At 41.3% G+C, this 18,779-nt stretch overlaps 1 protein-coding gene across 1 annotated transcript in view; it reads left to right on the top strand.

The window, feature by feature from the left end:
• The first annotated feature begins 1,138 nt into the window (after positions 1-1,138).
• Positions 1,139-18,779, top strand: part of grk6 (G protein-coupled receptor kinase 6) — a 54,101-nt gene continuing 36,460 nt past the window's right edge. Inside the window, exons 1-2 of the mRNA XM_003453964.5 lie at positions 1,139-1,399; positions 13,748-13,843. Coding sequence (XP_003454012.1) covers positions 1,348-1,399; positions 13,748-13,843 — 148 coding nt within the window. The 5' untranslated portion in view covers positions 1,139-1,347. The remainder of the gene's footprint in view (positions 1,400-13,747; positions 13,844-18,779) is intronic.

The raw sequence follows: 18,779 nt of genomic DNA, 5'->3' as shown, positions 1-18,779 counted from the left end.
TCAAGTTATTTTAGATAACGGAATTATAAAATTGCCTCTCATTAAACAATTATAGAAAAACTCCTAAAAACTGCATTACTTAATTCCTTAGATTATCTTTTAATTAATGATAGGAGGGACTTCCTGTTAAGTAGTTTACTTTTGCCCAGGAAACTCGTAGATGGCCAGTTGTGGGCGATTTGATGACCTCCACGGTTTCACAAACTTAGTTTTGTACTTAATTTACAACACAGACAACATTATCAATAGAGCTTAAAATCAACATGTAGTCTACAAATAACTGCAAGAAATCAAAACTTTTTGCGAATTATTTACATACTGAGATCAAATGGGCCTAACTGTAATGTGATTGGTTTGTCTACAACAAATATATTTGCTTTGACATAATTTATTGGACAAAGAGACAGACAGCATAAGTAATAAACCGTTAACCCAAAGTCACGAATGAAACCGTCAGCTAAAAGTAATACACAGTTAACTGAAAACAAAAAAAAAGAAGTAGCAAAAAATGTATAAACTGTTAACGTAAAGTAACGAATGAAACAGCTAAATGTAATAAACAGTTAGCTAAAATAACAGATTACAAGGTCAGCTAAAAGTAATACACAGTTAACTAAAAATAACAGACAGTTAACTAAATGAATTAAAAGTAATAACCTGTTATAAATGGCTAAAAGTACTCAACGGTGAACCAAAAGTAATTAATTAAATGTTTAGCTAACAGTACTAAATGCTTAAATGATTAAACGGTTAGCTAAAAGTCATAAAGCGCTATCAGAGACCAGTTGTGCCCGTCTCTGGTAAAGGGTCCATTATGAATAATGCCAGTCAGTCTTTTTTAAATTGCATGGTTAAGTTTTGTGGACAGTAAAGTTTGTTTTAATATAACTCAAACTCTAATGGTATTGTTGCTAGCATTTTCTAATAGCTTTAAATTGCTTGTTTAAGTAACACACACTTCGAGGCTAGCTCAAAACCGAAGCATTAGATATGAGCAGAGTGAGCTATCTGCCTTTGATATTATGATGTGTATTTCCTTAAACGCGCCTTTGTAACAGAGTGAGAAGTCTGCTTTATTTCCTCCTCTCTGACAGCAGCTTCAGGGCGGAGAGATGGAGCGAGGAGGAGGAGTAACAGGAGGAGAAAGAGGAGAGGAGGGGCGCGGACTGTCACCGGACGGGTCTGCGCGAAAGCAGAAACGGAGCTTGAGTTTTTCCTCCTTGGCTGGGCGGTGGGAGGAAGTGGTGGCGGTGGACGGTGCTTGGCAGAGGATAACTGTGATTGAAGCCGCCGGGGGGACCTGGAGCTCGGTGTGCTGCCGCTGCTGTAAGCCCGCACAGCATTAACATGGAGCTGGAGAACATTGTGGCCAACACTGTGCTGCTCAAAGCACGGGAAGGTAAGGATGGGGAAGGCGGTGTGACAGCTCCTCTCCACCGGTGTGTTACAGTCACAGCACCGGAGGGATGCCCCGGACTCGGGCGACACGAACTATTCCTGCACTTCCTGACAAATCTTTTGATGATGCGCGCAGGGTGTTACCGTAAATACAGTTCGTACAAGTAGATTGAAACGACCAACCGAACTCCGTTTATAATTCGAGCGGTATAAGCCTTTGTTTCATATCCGTGGTCCTACCCTGAATGTCAACTTAATGAGGACTTTATTCAAAAATTTAGCAAACAGTGTCCAAATCGGCGTGGAATATGTTTAAACAAATCTCTTAATTACCGTGAAATCTCTGTCTTCCTTGTTCATTGTGCCGACTACATTGTAAAGTCAATAGCTCTGTTATACTACCTACACAGGGCATGTATGAATGTTTACTATATTCCAGTATACGCCGAATTAAAGAGTATGACCTAAAGGCTGGGAAAACGTTACAAGTACCAAATGTTTAAAATTATTTTTTGGCCTGGCTTTGATAGTGTACCTAAAAACGTTGTCCGGAAAGGGTTGTAACCGTGAACTGTGGCTGCAGCGACACATCGGGTTTCCCTTGCTGATCTTGCAGCATCGTCCTGTAGTTTGCGAAACAGGATGTTGTGGCAGAGCAGCTGCTGTGCATGGCTTTGTGCACACAATTGATTTTACTGTTCCTGCCAAAGCCCATCATCATTAAAAAGGCCCTCATTAATCAGCTACAACCAGGAAGCTGTGATATCTGTGGGTAAGAGTCCAGGTGAAAAGGTTGGCTTGTAGGAAACCCTACTGGCACAGTTTGTCCAATGACTGTTAACACTTTTGAATACCTAATGCAACATAAACGGCCCTCATGCGATCAAAGGCTTTTGTTATTGTTCCAATAAACAGGAGACAAAGGTTTGAGTGGCTCACAGCCGACATAATCCTAATGCTGTCTGCACAGGCACCTGAGAAGATGTTTCATGAGTTTATCAGCTGTGCTCATACATAACCAGGACCTGAGGCTCTGTGCTGGCATCCAGCTGAAGCACCCTTGAGAAAGGCACCGTATCTCCGGGCTCCGTCAGGCCTTGACTCTGACCTCTCTGGAGCTGAGACTTATCTAAACTCTTGAGTTCAGCACTCACACAGACCGGCACAAAGTTTGAGCCCGAGGCTTTTAATTTCCTGCGTTCTGCAGAATTTTCTGCACCGGTTTGCACCTTTTCTCGTCGCTTAATATGTAACGCATAATTGCTTTATAATGATTGTTCTCAGTTTTCCTCATTTAACACTGTCCCCACTGAGTCATCACACATGTAGCCGTGACTCTTCTGACCTCATTGGGGTTTGCCTGGTTTTGGATGTGAGAGTCATCTGATATCGGGATAATTCCCCGGCCTTTTGTTTGGGGATGAATGAATAATTTGTTTATTTTAATTTACATACCTAAGACGTGTTTCAGTAAACAGGGCACTCATTCATTGAAACAAGGGCTGGCAGTGTTATTCTTCAGCATGTGTTGGACAACTTTTCACTTTCTTTAACCCAAACTGGGATTTTTTTCCTCTAAATATCTGCATGTAGTTTTAAGTAATAATTTATGAGGTTTTTGGATCAGTAATGTATTTATGATGTATTTAAAATAACACAAATTGATGTAAAAGCTGACTGAAGTGATTTGCTCTAACAACGACGATCCCTCCATTTAAAATTGGAAAAATATTCATGTCATGCACACCAATGACGTTGAGGAGTCCAGTGACACTTAAGTTAATAGGGAACAACTCTATGAAGTGACCAATGTGTTTCGGCTTGGTCGAATGACCCTGAGGAACGCCACAAGCCGAAACACGTCAGTCACTTCATAAAGTTGTTCCCTATTAATTTAAGTGTCGCTGGACTCTTCTGTTTGTTACATTCTGTTAGTGGAGCGATAAATACAGTCAATAAACTGTAATGTGTCAGTGAACAACACAGACACATTACAGCGGGTCTTTACTGAAACTAAATCAGAACACAGAGGCAGTGTGTGACAAACAGTGACTGAGTGGCTTGTTGAAGCATGTTTAGCAGGAGTAATTTAAAGTGTGACTTTATTAATCTCCCATATGGTTGTGGAGGATTTTTCATTCACTCTTCTTTACAATGTTGCTTCAGTTCATTGAGGTTTGTGGGCACTTGTTTATGCACAACTCTGTGAATGTCCAACCGCAGTATGTCAGGCGTGGCGGGGACCCTGAATCTTTTCTTTTTCAGTCGTTCTGTTTGATTTGCTGCTTTGGATCATTGCCCTGTTGCATGACCCAGTTTAGTTCAAGCTTTAGCTGTCAGACAGATGGCCTCACGTTTGAGTCTTGGTATACAGGCAAGTTCATGGTCGACTCAACGGCTGCCAGGTGTCCAAATCATCATCCATCCACCAACATACTGAAAGTTGGTATTAAGGTTTTTTTTCTGATCTGCTGTGTTTGGTTTTCTCACAGGTGGCGCTGTGCATTTCCACTTTGTATCATCTGTCCAAAAGACATTGTTCTAGAAGTCTTGTAGTTTGTGGAGATTTGCAAACCTAAGCCGTGCAGCCATGTTGTTTCTAGAGAGACCTTTTTCCTGGAAACCCTTCCAAACAGGGTGTACTTGTTCAGTCTTTGTCTAAGTGTGCTGAAATGAACTTTAACCTTGCTAACTGAGGCCTGTAGAGTCTAAGACTTTTCTCCAGTTTCCTACACGTTTGGGTGTCTTTGCTGTTCACTCCTGAGAAGATCGTAGTATGTTTCTGCTGGAGGTTTCTTCCTGTTGAAAGGGAGTTTTTACTTCCCACTGGTAGGGCTGCTCAATTAATCGAATTTTAATCTAGATTACGATCTGGGCTTTCAACGATCATTAAAAATGACTGAGCCGATTATTAGCACCTCCCTCGTGCTTTACTCTCGCGCTGCTCCGTGTGGCAAATCGAGCGCACCTCTCCGCGTTTCGAACACGCGTCACAACAATTAAGAGGATCCGAGGGAAGCTCGGAAAGCTAAGCAGAAGTTATTTGGAGAGGAGAGGATAATGGCTGCTGCAGAAAGAATGCCGTTGGTTGAAAAGAGGTAAAACGACTTCGGTGGTGTGGAAACATTACAGGTTCGCGGAGTCAGACGGGGATCAAGTAGACATAGTGTGGAAACTTTGCTACGGTGTCGTAGCTGCACCACAGAGCAACACTACAAATTTATTCAATCATTTGAAGACCGCTCACAAAGTGACACACGATCAAACAATGAAGGAACATAGAGAAAAACTCTCGACAACACCTGCTTCATCCTCACAGACCTCCATTCACGCTACCCTGTACAACGCGACTAAATATCCCACCAGCTCCCAGAGACACACGGAGATAACAAACGCGGTAACGTTTTCCTCGCCAAAGACCACTGCTCAATTAACACAGTGAACAACCAGTATTATGCAGGATTTTGAAGTTCACTAAACATAGATGTTTACATTTTTCATTTATTTTTTATATTGCAAACATTTGCACTGTAATCAGTATTTGCACACTATTTTATATTATTTTTTGACCTCTTTAAAGTCATTATTCAATACATTGTTATTGTTAAATAAATAACAATGAAAAGCGCTATATAAATCCAATGCATTATTATTATTATTAATATCGTCAAATAATCGAGATCTCAATTTCAGTGAAAATAATCGTGATTATCATTTTTGCCATAGTCGAGCAGCCCTACTGACTGTCATCAAGTGCTTGCTCACAGGGGGTTGTCTGATTGTTGGGGATCATTGAAAGGTCTTTACCTCAAAATACGAAGCACCTTGAGGTGAAAGTTGTTGAGATTTGTGCTATAAAAAAGAAATTAAATTGACTTGTGTTATCACACACCTGAATGAGTCAATAGAGGTGGTCATGCTTGCAGATGATAAATTAATTAACTGCATTTGATCAGCATGTGGCTGATACTTAACCTCTAAGTCTCTATGGATGCATTAGGGGTGCTCTTCATTTTCCCCACACTGTTTCTACATTTTGCTTTAGTTTTGTTACAAAGTGTGATGTTACATATGTCATATTTTGGATTTTATCAGGTTATATTTACCTAATTTTAGAACCTACAAAGAGCATGATTAATTCTTGTTTGTGTACTTTCTTTGTAACTGCGCACGAGTCCTAAAGATAATCCTGTAATCTAAATGTACGTTTTCAAAGAGCATACCGCTTAGGTGCAGAGGAGGTATGCAGCCAGACGATGATAAACTCTCAGCTCATCAGCAGCTCTGTTTTTGCATCCGTAAACCTTTTAGAGGGGCAGCACCTTGATTTTCGACATGTTTGTGTCATTCAGGTGTGTTATGGAAATTTCAGAAGAAAGCTTTTTTTGGGAGTTTCATCTGTAGTCGACCTGTTTTACTGTGAAGTTGGATTATTCAGAGTGGTGTATACTGTATGTATTCAGCTTTGCCCAAGGATGTGATTTTAGCCCATTTCCTCACTTCTGGGAAGCAATTAGTGCCAGTTAATTTCAGTGTGCCTTTGAAATCGAATTGGTTCGTGAAGAGTCTTAAAAGTTCCCCGAAAGGCATGTGCAGCGTAACGACTCTTCATTATTACTCCAGACAAAGTCAGAGTCAGGGGGTTCAGGCCTCTGAGCTGCAGGTTTCTTCACGATGGCACGCTAAGAAACACTGAATGTGTCAGTGACCTAAAATCATGCAGCGCAAACGGAGGAGAGAGGCCGACATGACACGCTCTCTGCTGTGCAATAGTTCCAGTCGTGACCTTTTGTGTCACTTCCTGTGTGCAGAGACGCTCATGCCCTGCAGATGTCTGGTTTGGTGCTGCAGGGCCAATCGGTGATTTAGGCCAGCACTGAGGAGCGATTTTACACGACACCAAAACCAAACATAGAATTATTTTTTCATATTTAAGACATGCAATAAAACACAATATACAAGCCCCAGTCCGATTTAATTTTTCACTTTGATATTGGAGCAATTAGCTGCTACACTGTTACAAGACGGTTAGCCATCTAGTTAGCTGTATCAGATTAGATGTGTTTCCATGTTAGCTTAATATGTTTTTTTACTTCCTGTGTGATTTCTGTCCATGTTTTAGATGTTCTAACGAATATTAAGCTAACACAGGCAGAACAAGTGTGTGTTTGTTGTCACAGCAACAAATACAGCATAAATGTGGTTGTCATGCCTGTGACGTCACATTCATCAGTGAAGGATGGCGATGATTTGTATTTAGTGAGCTTTGAATTATGGACTGACGTGAGGCATTCGTGGTTCATTGTATTTTTTAGGTGCTTCTTTGGCATTTAAAGCCCTGCAGTAAACCCTGTTAGCACGTGGTCATACCTGCCACCGTTTAGGTTTCAAAATCTGGGAGGTTATTCTGGATGTTGCACAGAGAATTATGCAATTAAGCACATAAAAAGGGCACAAAGACAGCATCATCCGTGTGCAACAGCACGACCAAACCGAACTGCTGCATGCAATCAAAAAGTCTGGTGAGGCAACAAAATGATTTAAACGTCCAACCGACTTTAAGTTCATTCTGTCTACTCTTTGTCAAAGTCCACTAAGACAGCATCATCAGTCCCGATGTCACAACAGTCAGTTTAAATTTACTCAGATCTCAGTCACATACTCATGAGATATTACTCGAGGCAGTAGAAATGGCTGGTACTTGTATCCTGTTGTGGTTTGGGGATAATTTGCTTTCTGTTCAAAAAAAATTGGAAATTGTTTTTCTTTCATTTTATTTCTAAACCACTATTATTAACTTGTTGACTTGCTAAATAAGCAAAATCCAGCAGCACCAACGAGCCCGTTAAGCTCCAGAAATGTTGGCCGTGCACTAACGAAGGCTGCGGCGAGGACAAAGTCCTCATAAAAGCAACTCTCACCATTCGTGAAATATCTTTTGGCTTTTGTTTGTGTGGTTATTGTTTATAATCACCAAAACATTGTTTTAATTTAACCCTATTAAAACCCTATGGTCAGCTTCTGCCTCCTGCCAAATAAACTCCCACAGATTTGAGTGGAGGATTGTTTCTGTCACCCGAGTCTCTGTTATAAGATCTCTAGCAATAATGGAGAAAGATATGGTTTGTGTCACAGCTGCAACTGAAAAATTTGAAACAATCTGTTGTAAAGTTTTAAGTAGAAAGTTTGAACTAAAGAATTAGAGTCCTGCTACAGAAGGATGAGATACCCTGAGGAAACAAGTCAAACAAAGTCCTACAAGAGCAGAGGGGTTAAAGTCAGTCCAGTCTGATGGAAGACGATTGCCTAAAAACCTGAAAAAAAAGAAAGATATTTAAGTACTTCTTGAAAACGTTAACATTTAATAAACTATATGTGTGTAAAACTGATAATAAACAGCCCAAGAGTTAGAGCCCAAGTGCAGTTTCAGCAGTACATTACAAAGAAATGCTGCTGGTGTAAATCAGAGAACTCCATCAGCGCAACAAATCTGTAAAACAACCAAACAAAAAACATAAAAAATTGAAATAAATTGTCTGGTTCATCTAGAGTTAAAGAAGAAAGGAAGTCTTCAGTTATTTAATGGTTCTTCTGTAGTGAGAAGACAGAAACTTTTCCATTATCTAGTTGTAAAGACATCATCAATAGTGAAAAGGCAGGAATTTTTTCCCGCTACTTAGTGGTTTATTGACACTGAAAAAGCAGAATGTGTTATGGTTCATGGTTTATCTGTAGTGTTTCTTCATTGCTTACTTTACTATAGAACAGCTGGGCATAGCTAATGTATTTCTCAGGAAGACTGAGAAAGTATAGACTGATGATGACGTCTCTAATCCAGGAGCAGGTCTCAGTACTTGAAGCGGGTCACTAATCAAAGCTGACAAAAACACCAATAAAGTTTGCTTTAAAAACCTTCAACCCCCGTCTTTGCTGTTGGGACACTCCCAGGCTCTGTCTTTTATGAGATTACCTCTGCTCCAGGTTGTAAGTAGCCAGGTCGTATTGACCGACTGAATGCATTTCATTGACAATCTGTCATCTTGGGTAAGAGGAGGCAGCCTTAAAATACAAGAGTGTTGGCCTGGCACTCGAACACATCAGTAAAAACCTTGCACACTCTAATACTGCCATATTAGCACCTATAGTAATGTCTTTAGCTGGTATATACCATAAATATCCTTTAATGTAGGACGAAACCACAATCTGAATGCGCAGCACAAAGGAAACGTGCCTTCTCACAGGAAGTACAATGAAAAGCCGCATCTGAAACTGAAGCTTGATTGTCACCTCCTCCTCTCTTTTTTTGCATTCCAGTTCTCATCTTATGCTATATGATTTCGGTCACTGATGTCACTTCCTCTCTCACTGCTGTTTACAGCAATTAAATCTGGGAAATCGTGAGCTTTAAAGCGAAGCACAAACACCTTAAAACAACACCTTTTTAAAATAAACATGCAAGTGGAACAAAGTCGCAGACCAAATAAAAAACAACTTTTAGTTTGCTTTGCTGAAAAAGCTGCGAATCAGCATGTTTGAGGCCGGTTTTCAGTCCACTTGATGTAAGCACTTGCCTCGGTTTGGTTGAACCACCAAAGTTGTAATGACCTGTTCAGCATTTTAATCCGGTGCCCTGACATACAGAAAAACATCATTAAAAGAAGCATTTGTGGACCTAGCTGATAAACTGATTTGATAAAGCTGTATTAAATCAGAATGTGTCTGGCCTCTGCAGAAGACACAGTCTGTCTCCATCTGTATTTTCTACCTACGGTGTGCTGAGATGGTCCTACTGGGGCCTTCGATGTTAACATTTTATTGTAAAGAGGAGCTTCCTGGTTGTGGTGCCTTGCTTCACAAAGTATACACCACCAATTATACACCATCCATACACCACCACAGTGGATTTTAGATCAGATAATCAAGATGCAAAGACGTGCAGACCTTCAGCTTTGTTGCAAAGTGTTTTTGCAACATCAGAAATTACAGTCATTTTTAAAGACAGTGTCCCATTTCCAGACACTTAAAAGTAATCGGACAGTTGACTGACAGGAAACTGATAAAAGATCTACAGTTGATTCAGAGACTAGACAAATCAACAATCTTGTTCATTCTCTAAAAGCATGAATGCACTGACCAGCGCAGCAACACCAAACGGTCACCTAAAGTGGATGATCACAGAATTATTTCCATGGTTAAGAAAAACACCACCCAACACCGAACAAAGTCAAAGTCATTGTCAAGGCCTGAAATCAGCAGACGTCTTCATGAATGGAAATACCGAGTTTAAGGTGTTGCACTGCCTGCTGATTGGTCAGCAGGTTTCCTTCCTGGACATGCTTCAGAGCATGGTTAAGCCTGAACTCAACTTGCTTAGTTCATAAGCCAGCCTCATAATGGCCTCCAGGGTCATGTTTGGCCTTCAAGTGTAACCTTTGAACTCCCTAATGACTTTGAGAGTGCGGGATGAATTGGACCGCTTTCATCTTAATTACACCGGTGTGTCGCTCAGTCTTTCATTGGCTTTCCATCCGTGTACTCGTGCTGTTTGTCTTGATTTACATTTTCACTAATGCACACAGCGGACGCGGGGCATCAGTCAGCTTATCAGTAATTCTGATATTATCGCCCATTTTCCAGGCACAAACACAACATCTTGTTTGCAGTGTCTCTATGACAGTAATTGATTTTCAAAGCAGCTGCCTGGAAGTATTTGAATAGCAAATCCTGAAGCGTGGACTGCCTTCCTTCAGGATCGGGGATGCTGAAGGCTGGACGCCTCAAGGCTGCTGCTGTATTCACAACAACGCCGTGTTATCAGTAAAAGCCTGGATGGCCCAGGTTCACGATAGTTCACCTGGATTTGATCAGAAAGTCACGTAAGAGGCTGTTTACAGACAGCACGGGGGATGGGGGGACTCGCTCTCCCTTATTTTTTATTTTTCAAACCTGACTTTGTGGCCCAGTTTTTTGTAGCCAAGGGGCAGAAAATAGCGACACAATGATGAGACCATAGCCACTGATGTCCATTTATGAACCTGCATTTTGATTAGATTTATTGCAGCTGCCCTGTTGGGTTTTTGGAAGCAGAAGAGAATATTACTTATCAGATATTCCACTAAAATGCTCCAAAAGGCATGATGGGAACAAGCCCAATCCACTTCTGCTAGAGCTACAATCCAATATTAATCACAGCAGCCCAACTTTAAGCCTCGGAAGGATCGAGATGGATCAGTTATAAACAAATTTACCCACCGTACTGAAGTCGAGTTAAAGGGAGAAACTTTGCATAGAGACCCAATGTGTTTATTCTCAGCTTGTTGATTTCTTCTGTAAAGTGGGACATTTTAACATGGGAGTCTATGAGGACTGATGCTACCAAACATCACCAAAACATTTCTCCATCACAGCCTTTAGAGATCGTCTGAATTCCTGACTTTTCCTGATGAGCATCAATATTAAATGCAGATTCTTAAGAGACTTTATTCCTGTTTTTGTAGCGCCATGGTCCAATATCTCTAAAAAATGGATGTTTGTCATCAGATTAAATGTTAAGAAACTCTGGAGCATATATATGTGGAGCATGGTGGCAGGAAGAAGCTGTACGATTCTGGTGGTGATCCGATCTCTTTCCTAAAGTTGCAAAGGGAGGATGGTTGGCGTTCGAGGCTCTTCTCAGGCATGAGCTATCAGAGTGCGCTTGTCCTGCTTGTTGCTGCGTCTTGAATGAAGTGCTATTAGAAACGAGAGTGCCGCCTGCCTCTGAGAAACCGCCCAAACACAGAGAGGACAGGAACTTCCTCTGGTTTCTCTTTGTTCTGCAGCTCTTTGTCTTCACCCTGCTCGACGGCTTCTATGAAAACGGTTCATCGGCTGCAGGGTTGCCGTGACTTTTAACCTCATCGCATTTCAAACACGGAGCCTCGAATAAAAGATCCTTCCTCTGACCACAGCATGTGCTCTTAACTGAGATAAACAAAGAGGATTCAGGAGTGGTTCAGGCTTGGGTGTAGAGACAGTCTGCTTTTGTCCACAGAGAAAAATGCTTCATGTTAAAAAGCTTTAAACGGGCTTCACAGGACCTGTTTGCCAAATTGATTATTGATTTAGAAACTACTTCCCTCTGTTTTTCCCAGTGTCTGTGATTTAGTATTAAGGTTATCCTTCAAAACATCCCAAAAACCCTAAAACAAACCGTCCTCAGATGAGGCCAGCAGGTCACAGTTTTACAAAGATCCTCTTTTAGAGCGCGATATCACTTCTGAGTAAATTCAAAGGACCAAATTTAATCAGATTTCACTCACTGGTTTCGTCTTATTTGAATACGACTGTGGAGGAAAGGAGGGGAAAAGAGGCAGACATTTGTCCGGCTCTCGGTTTCCTTTTCTTTTGTGCATTGCAGCTCGTGTGTGCACAGCTGGATTGGTGAGGAGCCGGCTCATCGCTGGGGATCATTCGTTGTAACGAGCCCTTTGACCTTGCCTGCCACCCACGACCGACAACAGCAGAGGTGTTACTGAACATGTGTAACCCTCAAACCCTCAAAATTAGAGATAGAGGGTGAAGCTGCGAAATTAGTGATTGTGGGTATGAGTGTTGGGTTTCCTGCTGTTTGTTTAAAGCGCATGGGAGCCACATCTGCTCAGATCAGCACCTCTGGTCACATCACCCCCATAGATCGAGCCTGCACTTCCTACTAAAACCACAACATGCTGCTTTTCTCTCTTCTGTTCTCACGTTTGGACCGATCAAACCAACTTCCAGCAGGGGGCGACTCTTCTGGTTTCAAACAGATCTGATCGAATAGACGTCTATGAGAAAGCGACCCTGCTTCGTTCTCAGTTTACGACCTTCGTGGAGCTCATGGTCGCAAGTTGTGTTTACCACGTGATGTTTACTTTGTCAATTGTGGTTGTTATTGTGGAGTTTTCAGACGAAACATGAAGAACAGTGATTTTGGGAACCCAAGAATATTCGCCCATAACCACCAACAGGAGGACTACTTATGTGGAATTACATCATGGCTAAGTGCCATCAAAAGGATCTCATCACAGCAACAACAAAGCTGTAAAACCACACAGACATCACCTGCTGCAGCTTCTATTGTATTATATTCTAGTCTGGTCTGCTTAGTGTGAACCCACCTTTGGAGTCAAAAAAAAGCTGGTTTGGATAATGCTACATTGTGATTGGCGTATTGGCGTGTGTTCCCTTAAAATAAAAATCAAAAATGGAGTTTCCTGGCGTTTGCTTGGTTCACCAGTATGGAAGACGTCGACTTGCAAACACTCAAACTACTCACCAAACTACTCTACAAAGTGTGATGCAAACTGAAAACAAATATAGTGTCCCTTCAAAGTAAAAGCTGCACCTTTTGAAACGTGTTGGTTGCATCAGTAAGGCATAACTTTTACTTAGAAGGGAAACGCTCTCTGTTTCCCGGTTATGTGTTGGCAGATAGGTTGGTGTCTTTCGTGCAAACTATGACTGACTAAAGCAGTCCCAGGGAGGCTTTTAACCTGGCAACCTCCAGAAACTACTTGACAACCAGTTGGAGAATAACATTTTTCTCAATTGACTGCTGGACGCTCTCAGTCCTAAGACTGAATAAAAAGGAATAAAACTAAAAAATAAATAATAAAATAAATGACTTCATCAAACCAATGAGTTTCCTGGTTTATAACACACAAACAGACCATCGTTTATATGTGATCTGTGGTGAGCAGTCAGGCTAATGCAGACTGTCCCTGCAATGAATTTACTAGTTGTTTAAGCACAGAGAAAACATCCAGTGCTCAGAAAATATCTGCATGTCTGAGTTTTCAGTCACAAAATATTTTGTGCATTAAAAACATTTTCAGTGCAGCTTTCCACACTGACCATGCGATTTCACTGGGTGAATTTGCAACATTTATGTTTTCAAACCAAGTTTGATTTTTTTGGATCTGAATAAGCAGACCTGACCAATCAGATCACTGCATCGATCGGGTCGATCAGCTCTCTGAAATGATTTCTCCACCGCCTCAGAAATGGTCCCAAAATCCAACCTGGAAACCAGAATTTGAGTTTCTTACTTTACTTGTTCAGAAACATCAGGGCGAGGCTCGTCATGGCTCGATGCTGTGCTGTTTTTTAATATGCACTCGACGCATATTTAAGTCTTAAAAATCCTCAGTCGGATTCTCAGTATTAATGTTTTAACTAGAGTCATTATGAACGACACATCCTGCTGATTTACTGTAAACACTCACGTGTTTCTTCATGTCCTCACCGACTCGCTTTCTTTTGAATGTAGAGACTTTCTTCTCCTTCAAACCCAACATAAAATAAAAAATGTGTATGTCATTCACAGGAGGGGGCGGGAACAGAAAAGGAAAGAGCAAGAAGTGGAAGCAGATGCTGCAGTTCCCACACATAAGTTTGTGCGAGGAGCTTCGACAAACCATAGGTGAGCTAACGCCGACCTCTCTCCAGTCCCTCTCTCTCTCAGAGCAGCACCTTTATCTCATTTGACATGAACGTCTTTGTGTCGAGTGAGTCTGAGGCCTTTGAAACACATGGTATCCATGGCACCCTTTGAATACCCCCTCAGTCATCACCAGACTGCTGGTTCCTCAAACTCGACATGATCAGACTTGGACAAAAAAACATCTAATTAAGAAAGTAAAGTAGATAAAAAGACATTTTTACTGTAACTATTACCATGGAAAACACAGTCTGTGATAATGCGAAACACAAGAAATTATTTAAGTGGGTAATTATGCAATAATATACTAAGAACTGAAAGGGAAGAATCTGTAGCTGTGCAGGTGGATTATTTACGATGTTTTTAACATCATGTCATTCTTTGATTTTTAATTTTCACTGTTATCATGATTACCGGCGTGTCCTCGTGCCTCCGAAGGATGCAAATTATTGATTTATAAATAAAGTTTTATTTGTGGGGGAATGAGCAGCAACCAGGACTTTGGAATCGTTAACATCAACATTTAATCAGCAGCTACAGGCCGTGTCAGAGGCCACGCCCCTACCCTAAAGCCCTCCCAGTATAGCTCCAGGTTCTAAGTTATAAAAAAGTCTTCTGCTACAGTCGTTATGAAGGTTAAAACTGTCCACAGAGAGCTAACTGTTTCTGCATCGGGCTGTTTGTTAAAGGAACTGTGTGGGAATTATGTTTTAAAATGTCTTTAGTGAGAAGCAGATGACTCCTCTTTACTGGGGAAAAACCCCTAAAAGACGTCCAGTTTTAGATATAAATTTATGAATTACTGCACAGCACGGCTCTGTGTGTTGCTCAGTTTAGTGGCTGATCTGAAGCCTGATTTCAATCCCCTCATTGTTTCAGAAGATGTTGTGCTTCCTAGTGTCTCTCTCCCTCTGTCTTTGCACTCTGGCTGGTGGTATGGTGGCCCTGAGGCTCAAAACTCTTTAAGAAAGCAAATAAAGTAGAGAACACACTGTCAGACGCACGGCTGCAGTGAAACATGAGCTACTCATCCTCAGTATTAAACATGACATTTCACTGAGGGAATATGATCAGTGTTGATTTTTCATTTCCTCTGTATACAGCAGCAGCGGTGGTGGCGGCTTCCTAATTCTGTACAGAAATAGACTCTCATTCATCCACATGCCTGATATTATCACCAGCAGACCTCAGGTTATGTACAAAACGGCAGAAAATGGATGGCACACTGTCCCGTGATCACAAAACTGTTGCTCATCAAGCAGTAGTTCCAGCACATAAACCTCCATAAATCACAAATGATTAAATAAATGAGTTGTTACATGTGAATAACAAACTTTAACTGTTTTAGTTTTTCAATGCGAGATATCTCTCACTGTGAGAACTGATCGGAGTGGATATGCTGAGGAAGATTAGTTTATTTAGAGAGGGAAACGGCTCTTTCCAGGGTCAACAGTGACCCTTCACACTCCAACATCTCACTTCCAACCACTTTGGATATGATCCATGACATTATGCTTGTATTAACCTTGTTTGTAGCGATAACTGTGACTTTGTCTCACAGTTTTTAACCAGACGGTTAGGAAATTGCTTAATGTTGATTAATGTATCTGGCAGGTTGCAGAACTTTCATACCAGTGCAACACTGAAGTGTTTGCTGACGTGGCTCTTCATTTTCATACATTTCCATTTGTGTAGAAAACATTTCCCTCTTACAGGAACTAGACTAGGTAAAAATTAGACCAGTTATCAAATAAAAGTTATATGAGCTCCATGAAGTCCGTCGTTCTACCTGCAACTTTTACAAGCAGAAGGCTCTTGGTGAGTTGAGATGACCCTCCCATCTCGGCCACACGTTCATGCAGATGTCAATAATTAGGATTTTAGGGTTCATCTACTTGCCAAAACCCCACTTTAGTCCCTGACTGAACCTAACCATAAGCCTAGGCTTTGTGTGGCCCCCATCGCCCAGGCTGACCACCACCTTATCCACATACACATGGTAGTGGTCAGGTTGTTGTGCATTAACCTGGGCTGCATCAAATATAAACTGAATGATATCATGATTGTTGTATATTTTGTTGGAGTTAGGAACTTTGTAACCATATTATATGGAAGGTTTTGGAAACTGGTGAATGTTGCAGAATAAACTGAGAATGAAAAACAGTTGCCTTCCAGTCCCCCAAACCAAGACTCACTTTTGAGATGACAGTTGATGTCTTTTGTAATCGCCAGACTGTCACTGCTTCCTGTCCAACACACCGAGACTGTGGATCAAGCGTTGCTACAACTTCTGTTTTTATTTGTCCTTTACTTTTTGAAGTTGCATTCTCAGCAGCTGCAGCTGCCATGTTATAAAAATGACTTTTACATTCAGGCAACAAGCAGCGACAATCTGCACTAACTTTAATAGCGTGCTATTCATTGAAAAGTCAAACCTGCGATGAGTTTGAAAGTGTGTGGGTGGTATGAGTGTGTTGCTCAAGTACTACCACAGAGGAAACTGTGGCGCTTGCAGAAAGAGGAAGCAGTCTGTTTTTTTTTCTACTGTTTCAACCAACTGATTACTTTCATTTTAACTGGGGACTGGTTGGAGAAATAAAATTTAGACTCACTCAGGAAAAGATCTGATCTCTACCTGAGACCAGAGTACTACTCAGAGATAATTGTTGTTGTGCTTTATCATTGGTTGCATTTAGTCTTTTACAAAATAAAATTAAAGGTCAAAGCAGCAAGCATGTTTTTCTCTACGCCTGGCTGGTTTTCTCCAGGTGCTCAGGTTTCCTCTTCAATCTGAAGACATGCGTGTTAGGCCATGCATCTATCTATAATCATGTAGATTACAGAAAGATCAAACTCGCACGCAGTAGTTTTTTCTAAAGAATAAAGTCCTGTGTGAATGAATGACAGTGGTTTGTGGTGTAAAGAGCTTTGAGTGAGCCCAAAAAAGTGCAGGTCCACTGACTTTATCTCACATTTTTGGGGGTAAGAAGCCCGTGAACATGGAGGTCTTACTTCAGAAAGTATAAAGTAGAGTGATGTAGGCACCGTAACATCATTGAAACCTCAGTGTTTGCACTGTCATGTTGGATTGTTGCACCCAGAAGTGACTATATTTGGGCAATTGTGCAACACAGACAAAGATATCTGCTAATTAGCGCCTGCTAACAATCATCTAGATTACACAGGTGTCGAACTCCAGGTCTCGAAGGCCGGTGACCTGCGGGTTTTAGATCTCACCCTGGGCCAACACACCTGAATCAAATCATTACCAGGCCTCTGGAGAACCCCAAGACATGTAGAGGAGGTAATGTAGCCATTTAAATCAGCTGTGCTGGATCAAGGATACATCTAAAACCTGCAGGACACCGGCCCTCGAGGCCTGGAGTTTGACACCTGTGGGCTAGAATTTCGCTCACTTACATTAGTTTCACTAATTTGATTTAAAAAGCCCCAAAAGACACGATAAGCTCAAACATGGTCCCTGTCAAACTTTAAGCCTTTAAAAAACTTGGCCCACAGTAAAGTTGTCATTGACTGGGAAATACCCATACTTGTATCAGACTGTAAACATGTTCGTTTCCTTGTTAAAGTTAAACATTTTAACATCGGAGTCTATGAAGAGTGATGGACATTTGGAGCTGTCCTCAAGTGGACGTCAGAGGAACTGCAGTTTCTGGCACATGTGCGTCTCATGCTTTGTGTTTATGCCAACTTGTTTATGATTTTTGCTTCACAAAATTGGATGGAAATGTCCAGATGTGACGGTCAGAAGATATGTGACCAAAGCATGAACTGTGGTTTACTCAGTTTGGTTCTCATGACTTTATTTCCTTAAATAGTAACCATATCCCATATTTATCTTAGCTGCAGGAGGCCACTGTCCAGCATTAGAGACGGGCTTTTATTTCAAAGTCCCTGATGTTTGATTAGAATAAATAATCCAGGTCATGTGCATAAAAAGCAATTGCTTTAAGTTGCTGCCTAACAGCAGCAGCAACATGTGATATCAATGTGATGTGAGTTATTAGCATTATGAACATTTTTACAGCTGACTTCCTGTTCATCTACTGGGGGTGCGTTTGTGTACAGAGGCATGGTTGCTGCACAGATACTGGTGGTATCTGTGCATCCATGGTACCCAGGCTGGGCAAGTCAGACACATAGGACACATTGTGAGGAAGAAAGAAGAGGAAGAAGCAGCGTAGCTGGGCTGATGACTTGTTATAAAACTTATCCTGGCTCAAGGCGCAGAGTGGCGACAGGCGGGCAAGCTGGACTAAAGTACAGTACATGTTTGTTACTGGTAAACCAAAGTTCACCGAAGAAGTCAAGGACTTATTTACCCCATACACATACGCTCAAGTCTTACGGATTTCTATTGCTTAATACATCCATTCACCAGCTCCTGGTGGCATGCCTCGAGGGTCGTGTTCTTGGCGAAGTTTACTGTTACTGTTAACTGTTTTGGGAAGTTCGTGGAGCTTGAGTAAATTTGTTGTGCTGCAGTTCAAAAAGACAATGAAAGCATATGAAGTCCTAAATGTTGTACTTTGCTCACATGTATCAGGAAATAGTCTGATCCAGATGTGTTCTCACTACTGGAAATACTGAATTTGGTTAAAGCAAGGGTGGCGCCTGAGTAGAGCGTGCAAGAGACAGAAACATATTTATTTTGCTTGTAGGGATGGTCATGATTTTTGAATATTCAAATAGTCATTCAAGACGTCTCCGGACTCAAAATGGGCCTTTGTTTATGCACGTAAGCACAATTGGTCCACCAATAGTTGAGCCATTTGGTAAACAAAACTCTGCATGATTCAGCAACAGCAACGACAGACGGCAGCTGTGAGGAATATGAGCATCATGTTCATCAGGATGGAGCGTTTTCAATGTGACACGTTTCGTCACTCATCCAAGT

The sequence above is a fragment of the Oreochromis niloticus genome, linkage group LG10 (assembly GCF_001858045.2).
Source record: "Oreochromis niloticus isolate F11D_XX linkage group LG10, O_niloticus_UMD_NMBU, whole genome shotgun sequence".
NCBI lineage: Eukaryota > Metazoa > Chordata > Actinopteri > Cichliformes > Cichlidae > Oreochromis > Oreochromis niloticus.
This window is presented reverse-complemented; position numbering and strand designations above follow the sequence as displayed.